The 10,948-nt window shown below is 39.3% G+C and overlaps 1 protein-coding gene across 2 annotated transcripts; it reads left to right on the top strand.

The window, feature by feature from the left end:
- Positions 1 to 3,974: 3,974 nt before the first annotated feature.
- si:ch211-283g2.1 (sodium- and chloride-dependent GABA transporter 1) lies at positions 3,975 to 10,918 on the top strand. 2 transcript variants are annotated; one of them, XM_040014647.1, is made up of 11 exons: positions 3,975 to 4,436; positions 6,474 to 6,606; positions 6,707 to 6,841; positions 6,968 to 7,071; positions 7,151 to 7,275; positions 8,201 to 8,313; positions 8,400 to 8,540; positions 8,644 to 8,743; positions 8,956 to 9,056; positions 9,162 to 9,329; positions 10,319 to 10,918. In XM_040014647.1, exons 2-11 carry the CDS (start codon positions 6,481 to 6,483, stop codon positions 10,469 to 10,471), a joined length of 1,266 nt encoding a protein of 421 aa, XP_039870581.1. In that variant the 5' UTR covers positions 3,975 to 4,436; positions 6,474 to 6,480; the 3' UTR covers positions 10,472 to 10,918. The 2 variants fall into 2 exon arrangements, with proteins under 2 accessions (XP_039870581.1, XP_039870582.1); XM_040014648.1 differs by lacking the exon at positions 3,975 to 4,436 and adding an exon at positions 5,585 to 5,595.
- Positions 10,919 to 10,948: the final 30 nt, after the last annotated feature.

Genomic DNA, 10,948 nt, shown 5'->3' with positions numbered 1-10,948 from the left:
TCGCAATTAGATGAGTCTCTGTGATTCATTATTGGTAAAATATAAGTTTTACTTTACTTGACCACCTTGAATAATGTGTGATATAGAAAAGATGGAATGCAGTGTGAAAAAGTTTTCACTAACTTCTTCAGCATGTTAGCAAGGAAAACCTTGAAGATGATGAGGAGACCTCAACTACAGTTTAACAAAACAGGCAAGTTGAACAGTTGCAGGCTCAGCATGGCACTTTGAGATTATCATCTCTGAGAAATCACTTAATTGACCAAATGCTCATAGTACAAGAGTTCATGAGTATTTTAACCCCCCCTGTAGGTGCCGTCAGCTAACAGTTACACCTCCTGCTTGCCTGTTTAAAATTGGAGTCCTGCTGTAATACTTTGTCAAGGTTATTTATTTATTTTTTATTTTTTGTAATAAAGAAGCCATTCCACTGTATTATTGTAAGATACTATTTCATCAGTCTGAAATGAACTGGCTTCCTCAAAAGGCCTAGTTTACCTTTGGTTTAATGTAAAAGAATAATGCTGCTTGATCTTAGTGTCACTAAGGTTTCATTTGTAACTGCTATTGATACATTTAATTAGAATAACTTTTAAGTTTCTCACATTGGTATGTTTTCCATATAGCTGTCATACATGTTAGAGACTATGCTACAATACAAAAGAACAAGGCAGACTCACAGGGTACTAATTCTCTGGGGGTAGAAACAGGCCACAGGCAGTGCTGACCTACCATAGAGATACCATGTATGCCACACCCTTGCAGAAGATTGTTGCAATACCTCAGAGCATTACTGAAGTACAATGGTACCAAAACTTGCCCTGCAGGGTTGCCTTTTTACTGTTGAAACCCTGACTTCTTTTCCTGTCTAGGCATTGGCGTGGTATATAGCCTGCCCACATAACCTGATAAATTGAAATTACACAGACACCAGTACAATTAAACACTAAAAAACAAACAAATATTTGAACCAATGAAAAATAACGTGTTTTTTTTTTTAACAGAACAGAAGTGAAAATAACCTAAAGCTACTCTTGAATATGAATGAAAATTGAAAACCAAAAATTATAAGAAAATAAATTACAAGAAAATAAAAAGAAAACCAAACGTGACTAGCATGGCCTGCAGCTGCTTGATGCCTGACATCCTGGAATTACTTTTCATCAGTTTTAAGTTTGTGCTTTTGCAAACTCTCTGTATGTCATCACAACAGGAAATAATTTACAGAATCTGTTTGTGCTTCTGTGTATGTGTTCTCCGTCCTCTGCAGTGATACTGCTTAACACTGCACCATCTTCCTGCCTCCAGATTGGCTGTACCACACAGGTTGAGGGTTTGTGGACCAGTTATGTCTACTGCTGCACCCCTTCTCTGCAGGCAGGATGTGTTTTCTTTTTAACCCACATCCCTGGGGGATGCTTCACACTAGCTCTTTCCTCAACTGTCTGATGTCATGATGCAATAAATCTTGCTTGCATAGTAGTGTTTATACTGTGATCGGCAGAGCATGTGTTTAATGTTCAAGCACTTGAAATGCTTTTGTTAGGAGACTCATGTTTGTATATTCTATGCTATTTTGGTGCTTGTTTCCACTTTACACAAGTAGAGAACATGTTTTCTTTAAAATGTCAACATTAGAAATATATTTTTCCATGAGTAACATGGGAAAATGCAGGAATTCAATCAACATTTAACTGGCACACGGGTTTAAGAAAGAAGGTTCTTTTTTGAAAAGCTGTGTGATTTTGCTTGCTGTTTTTGCGAATGATTACATGTTTCAGGTCACCACTGCTTTGTGTGCTGACTATGCTGGGTTAAGGTTAGTGTACAGGAACATGATTTGTTTGGCCTTCATGACTCCATTTGAAATCTGTGTCAGAGCACATACTGTTGAGAATAAATTATGTAAATTCCTAAATATTTGTTTTGTGTGCTGCATAATTTACACATGCAAAAAACTTCACAGAAGACTTTTTTTTGTTCACATTTTATTTATTTACTTTATTTATATTTTACTTAGTAAGATAAGAGATAAGATAAGAGCTCATGTAGATATTAAATAAAATATAAAGTGAGTCCACATCCATAAATAAGAGTTAGATTTATTTGTTTACATTGGCTGGCTAGGTGTTTTCAGGTAGTTCAGTTTTTGAAAATAAAATTCTGCATTTTTTTTTTTACCTCTGTTTCTATTTTACAGTCAATCAAAGCATGCACCTATTAACAAATGTCAAACTTTCCTCTCTTTCTGAGCCCTCTGAGCTTTTATACACTAATGTGTTTCTGCTAAGCTAATCATTAATGATCATAAAAAAGGGAGGTTATATCACCCAGAGACAATTAAATCCTGCTCAGCTGTCCATGGAGTTTAGGCCCAGGCGAGCAACAATGTTGACACAAGGAGCAGACACAGATCAAGAGCCCACCAGGCCAACGTGGAGCAGACAGATAGAGTTCACTTTGGCCGGCATCGGCTGTGCTGTAGGTCTGGGCAATGTCTGGAGGTTCCCCTATCTTTGCTACCGGAGTGGAGGAGGTGAGAAATCAAACATTTGTTACATCTTCGAACAGAACTGTGGTAATGTGCCGCCCTCTGTAATCCCTGCACACACAGGACTAAAAATGGGGTCCAAAGGTTGACTGTATGTGTTGTGTTGTTAGTGAGTGTGATTTCAAACTATTTTTTTAATTTGATTTTTGTTTTGTTGTTGTTGTTGTTTTTAATGAGGCATGGCGCTTCATAAACCCATACTATAATCTGGCTTTATACTTGCAAATTTTGCAGAATCGTTAATATTTGTATGGGGTCAAACTTTGCCTGACAGTAATTCATGTGTGCTAAAGTTAAAGTTTAAATGATGTCATAAAACTACCACAGTCTTGGCCTTCTTTCTGAAAATGTGCTTAACTCACTATTACTTCTTGGCAGGTGCCTTTCTGGTGCCATACCTGCTCATGCTGGTGGTGTTGGGCATCCCTCTGCTTTACATGGAGCTGACTGTGGGGCAGTACACAAGGAGAGGTCCTGTACTTGCTCTGGCTACTGTCTGCCCACTGTTAAAAGGTACTTTGACTAAATTTTGGTGTCCAGTGTTAAAAATGTATAGCGGAGAAATTTATTTTGATGCATGTTTTATCTGACCTCAGGAGTGGGAATTGCATCGGTGGCCATCTCCTTCATTATGTGTACCTACTACAATGTCGTCATCACCTGGGCTCTCTATTACCTCTTCAGCTCCTTCCAGGCACCACTACCATGGCAAAACTGCAACAATACTTGGAACACACCTAACTGCACCAATCACGCTACCAACAGCAGCTACTCCTCCACAGCTAGCCAAGAGTTCTTCAAGTATGTTTCATTGGATGTGATCACTATTTCTGCAGATTATTAAATCCAGCTAAATAATGACTGAGTTTGAGCAGCATTATAAAATTAAAGTAATTTTTAAAAAGACTGTACTGGTTACACAAAGTAACTTCTGGGGATTATGTCAGAGGTGAAACAAAAAAAAAAAACTTGATACAACAACAAATGTAACTGGATGTACAACCTATCAGAGTCACGTGAGAGCTATCAAAGTGAAGGTCACAGATAAGAAATGAGCAAACTGATAGAATATTTTACTGAAGTGTGATAAATCTTAAGACACATGTCACCTTTATTGGCTTTGATCTGTTTCACTTTCTAGTTTTAGCAAGGGAAAGATTCTCAGAAAGAACTTACTCACAGTGAAAATCTTGCAGTAAACAGCAGATTAAGACCTCACATTTTCAGATTTACTTATAAACTCATTAACTCATTTCACTCCAGTTAATGGATAAGCGTAGGAAAGGAATGTGGGTTCAAGTTACTTGAATCCTTTAATTTCCATGTGTTTGTCAACCATTTATTAAATTTATGATCCAAAATCCTGCAGCTAACAGGAGCTAGAAACAGAGAACACATTTCTCCTGTATTGGCTTCTCTTCACTGGCTCCTTGTTTATGTCACGGATCTGGATCATTTTGACACAGCTTTTTCAGTTTCTTATATTTTGGTATATTTCTGTATTATGATTCATGTTCTGGTTCTATTTTGATTATTATTCTAGATTTAGTTCAGTGTCAAGTCTGCATCTTTGTAAATTGTTTCTTGTTTCCTGTTTTACTTTGAAGGTTCATGTCTGATGTCAGTGTGTTCAGTTTTACTTGCCCCCTGTTTCGTTAGCCCAAATCTCTCCCAGCTGTGTCTCCCTCCTGTTTCCCATTCCCTGATTACTCCCTTTGTATATAAGCCCTGTGTTTTCCTTTGCTCTCTGTTGTGTCGTTAACGGCTGCTCACCCTCATTTTCACTGTGTGTTCCGTTTTCTCGTTTGCCTGCCTGTTAGTTTGTTTTCCCAGTGTAGTTCGTTTTCTGTGCTAAACCGAGTATCTTAAGTTCACCTCTGCCTCCGTGAGTCCTGCGTTTGGGTCCAATCCAGCCTGCCTGACAGCACACAGTCATGACAGTTTAATCTGCAATTTAATTCAATTCAATTTTATTTATATAGCGCCAAATCACAACATAAGTCGCCTCAAGGCGCTTCATAGATACAGAGAAAAACCCAACAATCATATGACCCCCTATGAGCAAGCACTTTGGCAACAGTGGGAAGGAAAAACTCCCTTTTAACAGGAAGAAACCTCCGGCAGAACCAGGCTCAGGGAGGGGCGGCCATCTGCTGCGACTGGTTGGGGTGAGAGAAGGAAGACAGGATAAAAGACATATTCAAAGACAATTCAAAACTGTCTCCTAATATACAAGGTCTTGAATAATCAGGCAATGTGCGCTTTGCTCTCAGACGGCTAATTTACTTGTGGTTCCTATTTATTTAAAAGTATTTGCACATGTACATTGGAGTATTCAAAAGTAGAATGTGAAACACAGCCTTCAGCTTTCAGGCCCCTCTTCTGTGGAACCAGCTCCCAGTTTGGATTTGGGAGACAGACACCCGCTCTACTTTTAAGATTAAGATTAAAATTTTCCATATTGATAAAATTTATACTTATGGCTGGATCAGGTGACCCTGCACCCTCCCTTACCTATGCTACAATACGCCTAGGTTGCTATTGGCTTTCCATGGTGCACTAAATGTTTCTTTTTCACTCACTCATTGTGTGTTTATAGACTGTCATGATCCAAGCAGCCAGGAACACACAGGCACAAATGTAATCTTCAAAAAAAAAAAAAAAAAGGGGTTTTATTATACCCCCAAAAAGGACAAGATGATTACAAAAATTCAAAATAACAAAAAATAAAGTTTTTAAGAACCAAGTGGGCCCATAAAAGAGGTTAACTTAACAGACTGCTACTCAAAAATCACTTAACAAAAACATAACAAACTGACCTGCCCAAATGAGAAACAGCTCCAGTTATATAGCAAATGAATAAACCATTATATACACCAAAGGTGAAAACTAAAGAGATAACAGATAACCATCATTCAAGAAGAACCCCATTCCCCTTGCATGATCACAATACATGGTCCAGTCCACTTTATTGGCTTCTGCATTTAAACCAGCTCCACCCTCAGCCTCCTCTTTCAGCCAAACCAGGAAGGACTGGAGCGGAGGTCAGGTAACTCAGAAAGAGCAGAAATATAATCAATATAACATACCTATATAAAATAACAAACAATGCAAAGCAAAGTCTATGCCACCATTTGGGCTATAGCTTAGTGCTGTCATGCATTACAGGTAAACTCAAAATATCAAATTAGTTAACTTATGATCACAGAAACTTTAGAGCATAACGTAAACATAAGACAAAAGACCAAATGAATATTACCTAAGTATCTCAGTTGTGTGGTTGCATGCATCCATCACATAGACCATCCTTCATTTAATGATTACTTATTGTTAAACTCTGACTCTCTTCTACACTGATTCTTCTGTTCTGTCTCCCTTCCCTCAAACCCAACCGGTCGTTGCAGATGGCCACTCCTCCCTGAGCCTTGTTCGGGAGTTTTTCTTTCCCACTGTTGCCAAGTGCCTCCTCTTATCTGATGAGTCCATGTTAAGTGAATGGAACTGAATTGAATGTGTGTGTCAATTGTACTATGCAGTATTGCTCATTCTACAGGAAAGTAACTTGTGAGATAAAAGTATAAAAGTGTACAAGTAGGAAAAATATTCACATGCATGAAAATCAAACCCATATTGTTTAACCTCTGAATGTAGAATTTTCCACATGAATGCACATCTTTACCTTTTGTAGAGAAATAAAAAACTGTTCTGAAGATACATACTTATAGTGGATATCAAATTAACTTGTATGGTTAAAAAGCAAGAAACTGCAAACACTGAATCAGATATGTCAAAAGGTCTATTTTAATGACTTCCTGACAGTGTTAAAAAATGAATCTGGCCCATGTGTTTAGCTTTAAGGCATGCCTTTGGGCACTCAGAATATTAATGTTTTTCTAATTTCTTTTACTGTGGCACCTTTCAGATATAAGATGCTAGAGCAGACTAGTGGAGTAGAGGATACAGGAGTGCTCCGGTGGGATCTTTTCCTCATTCTCATTCTGGCCTGGATCCTCATTTACTTTTGCATCTTTAAGGGGGTGAAATCAACAGGCAAGGTGAGAGAGAAACTGAGACCTGAGCAAAAAAAAAAGAAAAAAGAAAGAAAGTGGAGCACTGGACCACAGTTAATACCATATATACGTTTTCTGTGTGCAGGTGGTGTACTTTACTGCCCTGTTCCCGTATGTTATTCTGATTGCCCTGCTGATCAATAATGCACAGCTTCCTGGAGCATTAGAGGGGATAAAGTTCTTCATTGTGCCTGTGTGGGATGAGCTGCTCTCAGTAGAGGTAAGAAACAAGAGAAGAAATGAGTAGTAGCTTTGGAGGAGTACCCTAACTGTTCTAGCAGCGGGGAGAGTCGTGTTATTACTGATAATCTGTGTTGGTACTGATTAGCAGTGGTCTGTGTTTCAGGTGTGGGTGAATGCTGCGGCTCAAATCTTTAACTCCATTGGGATTGGTTTTGGCTCGCTCATGGCAATGTCCAGCTACAATGACTTCAACAACAACATTTTGAAGTAAATGTTTGACCGCCAGTTCTTGAAAATAGCTGTGATTTCTTGTTAGTGATTTAAAAGACGTCTTGTCTCCCCACAGGGACACACTGAGCATATCCATTATCAACTCCATAACCAGCATCCTGGCAGGGTTTGTCATTTTCTCTGCCTTTGGGTACATGTCATACCTGCAGGGCATTCCTGTCAGTGATCTGGCTGTGGATGGTAAGAAAAAAAAAAGGGATGACTGTTTGTGAGTGATTTCTTTTTTAAATTAGTGAGTGAGTCTATTCTCAAAGGATCTATCCTCCACTTTGCCTAATGTCAGATGGGAATAAGTGATAAGAAAATACACTGCTCAAAAAAAATGAAAGGAACACTATGAAAACACATCCGACCTCAATGGGAAAAAAAAAGAAATTATGCTAGATATCGATACTGATATGGACTGGGTAATGTGTTAGGAATGAAAAGATTCCACATTGTTCAGTTGAAGGGAAAGTTATCAACCCACAGAGGGCAGAATTTAACACAACACAGCAAACCTGCTGGAAATGGTACGCATTGATGTGCCGTCCTGCAGCAGACACCTCAGTAGGGTGCAGGCATTGCCTCATGCAACCTGCAGTGACACTGACCCAAGCCAAATAGAAAATGGGGGAAAAAAATCAGTGAGAAAATATAAGGAGGTAGAAAAACCTCAGTGGCCTCCAACTGTAACACCATCCTGTTTGGGGGGTTTTCTCATTGTTGCCCGTCTAGTGCATCTGTTGTTAATTTCAGTTATACCGAAGCAGCTGAAGCTGATTAACACCCCCTCTGACTCTTATATAATCTCTCAGAAGTTTAATTAACCACATTTTATGATTCTGTACTCTGATTAAAAAGTGTTCATTGATTTTTTTATTATTTATTTTTTTGAGCAGTGTAGGTAAATGGGGACATAAAGTAGGGTTGGAGCTGAAGAAGGATTGTCTTGTCTTTACAGATTATTGATCTGGACAATATGTTACAATAATATTACAATAATGTTACAGTAACACAAATTTGATTGAAATGTTTTTATAAAGTCACAGTCATCTGTTATTAAGAAGAATTGCTTGTTCAGTTATAAATGCTGCTCTGACATCTTACGTGTCTTATTATACAGGTCCAGGACTAGTTTTTGTTGTTTACCCGCAAGCCTTTGCCAACATGCCAGTGGCTCAGCTCTGGGCAGTGTTGTTCTTCTTTATGCTGCTTTGCCTCGGACTGGACAGTGAGGTACTTTACTGGTAACCTCAGGATGGGAATTCATGTTTGCATAGTGTTTCATAATGAAATTCTTATGTCCCACTCCCACACTGCAGTTTGCAATGGTTGAAGTGATGGTCACCAGCCTCATGGATCAATTCTACAAAGACGTGATTCACATTTTCAAGAAAAAGGAACTGTTTGTTCTTGCGGTTTGTTTCGTAGCCTGCCTCTTTGGAATTCCTTGTGTCATGCAGGTACAAACTGTATTTCCTGCTTGAATTTGAACCAAATAAAAAAGAAATTGAAGGGTGCTCATTTTCCCTTCCTTGCTGTCCTAAAGAGTATGCCTTTGTCCAGGTGGGAATCTATGTTTTCCAGCTGATGGATCATTACACTGCCATAGTATCCATCATGTTTCTGGCATTCTTTGAGGTCATGGCCACCTGTTGGATTTATGGTGAGAGACATGCGTTTCATTCATTGCACACTTAGAATGATGTAGCACTTTTTTTGGCAGTATCTTAACACATTTTATGGCCATGTGTAGTATCCGAGTTTCACTCTAATCAAACAGCGATTAGAGTCTCTAATCTGCCAGCATGCAAATAAAATGTGCACAGATGTTTATTGACAAGTAAAGGTTGGTCCAAAGTACTTCTCCATCTGCAGGTGTAAAAAGACTTTCAGCCAACCTGGAGGAGATGAATGGACACAAAGCAAACATCTTCTTCAGACTGTGTTGGCTTATAGTTGCTCCTGTGCTCATCACTGTATGTTAACGGGCATTTGTTTTATTCACATGAATATAATGTAGATTTTCATCTGAAATAATTAAAACTTAAATCCAAACTTAAATTGTTTGCTCCTTGATACAGGTCATCCTGATTTTCTCCATCATTCAATTCAAACCTGCCCGCTATGGGGAGTACGTCTTCCCTCCCTGGGGTCAGGGGGTCGGCTGGATCATTGCTTTGGCCTCCATCATCTGGATTCCTCTGGGTGCCATTCACACTTTGTGGGTGCTGCCTGGCTCCATCATGGAGGTGATGTACATATCATATGCATAGACACTATGTTGCCAGAAGTATTCACTCACCCATCCAAATCATTCAATTAAGGTCTTCCAATCACTTTCATGGCCACAAGTGTATACAATCACACACCTAGGTGTGCAGGCTGCTTCTGCGAACATTTGTGAAAGAATGGATCACTCTCAGGAGCACCGTGAATTCCAGTGTGGTACTGTGACAGGATGCCACCTATGCAGTGAGTCCGGTCTTAAAGCTGTTAGTGGTCTTACAACAAAATGGAAACAATTGGGAACGACAGCAACAAATAGTAGGCAGTGTAAACTCACAGAGTGGTGTCAGTGGATGCGCTGAGGCACATAGTTCACAGAGGTCACCAACTTTCGGTAGAGTCAGGAGAACACCACTTGTCTGACTGCATTGCACCAAGCATACAGTTTGGTGGATTATTGTGTGGGGTACTTTTCAAGAGTTGGGCTTGGCCCTTGAGTTCCAGCGATAGGAACTCTTAATGCTTCAGCATACCAAGACATTTTGGACAATTTCATGCTCACAATTTTAGGGATGGCCGCTTCCTGTTCCAACATGCCTGCATATACAAAGTAAGGTCCATAAAGACATGGATGAGTGAGTTTGGTGTGGGAGAACTTGACTGGCCTGCACAGAGTCCTGACCCTAATAGAACAGCATTGAAATTGAAAACTAGAGCGGAGATTGTCAGCTGGGCCTGCTCGTCCATCATCAGCATCTGACCTCACAAATGTGCTTCTGGAAAAATGGCCAAAAAATTCCCATAAACATTCCTTGTGGAAAGCCTTTCCAGAAGAGTTGAAGCTGTTATATCTTTACATTAAACCCTATGGATTAAGAATGGGATGTCACTCTGTTCAAATGTGTCTGAAGTCAGATGAGTAAATATTTTTAGCAATATAGTGTAGTACTCACGCACATGTTCATATATAATCAAGCTGTGTGGAAATAATTTTACTTCATTTCTCGTGCAGAAATTAAAGCTGTCCCTCACACCGTATGCGCTGAATGAAAAGTCAAACATGCCGTACTATGAGAGAGGAGGACCGGGTGGAAATCCACCCATCGCTGTCATCAGCCCCAGCTTCGATCTACCTGAAAAGCATCCTGCTGAGACGTACTTCTGATGCCTCAGTGTTTTGCACAATGTTTAGCTGGCCACCTACAGTGGCAGATTACTGTTAAGCTTTAACTAATCACAGATTTATGTTTTCAATCTTTGTCAATTTTCTGGTCAAATTTAACCAACACGTGTTACAAGAATGTACATGATTGTGATCCATATCTGCTATGCAGAGCATTTAATGCAACAGGACGTTGTTTAGAATTAGCTATCACTGTGTGTATCTTCAGTGTATTTCTTTGTGAAAGAGCTCCAAAGGGCAAAGGAGTAGACTTCGCACATTTCACTGCCCTCGTTTATGGAAACTTTGCTAACAGTGCCATCTTTTGGCCACATGAATTCAAACATGAGCCATACTTACATTGTAATGTACTGTCATTTTAAAGTAACATTTTTCTAGTGATCAACTTAAACCACTGTCAGCTTATTATTGCAGACTCATATGTGAATGGACACCAATGATAAAAAATGATTCAATATG

Source organism: Simochromis diagramma, unplaced genomic scaffold (assembly GCF_900408965.1).
Source record: "Simochromis diagramma unplaced genomic scaffold, fSimDia1.1 OVJJ01000676.1, whole genome shotgun sequence".
Taxonomy (NCBI): Eukaryota; Metazoa; Chordata; class Actinopteri; order Cichliformes; family Cichlidae; genus Simochromis; species Simochromis diagramma.
Note: the sequence above shows the minus strand (reverse complement) of the source record. Positions and strands in the feature narration are given on the sequence as shown.

Coding starts and splice junctions, on each gene's coding strand:
- si:ch211-283g2.1 (XM_040014647.1), top strand. CDS start 6,481: ATGCTAGAGCAGACTAGTGGAGTAGAGGATACAGGAGTGCTCCGGTGG. Junction 7,276..8,200: donor CAGTGATCTGGCTGTGGATG/GTAAGAAAAAAA, acceptor CTTATTATACAG/GTCCAGGACTAGTTTTTGTT. Junction 9,330..10,318: donor TGCCTGGCTCCATCATGGAG/GTGATGTACATA, acceptor TTTCTCGTGCAG/AAATTAAAGCTGTCCCTCAC.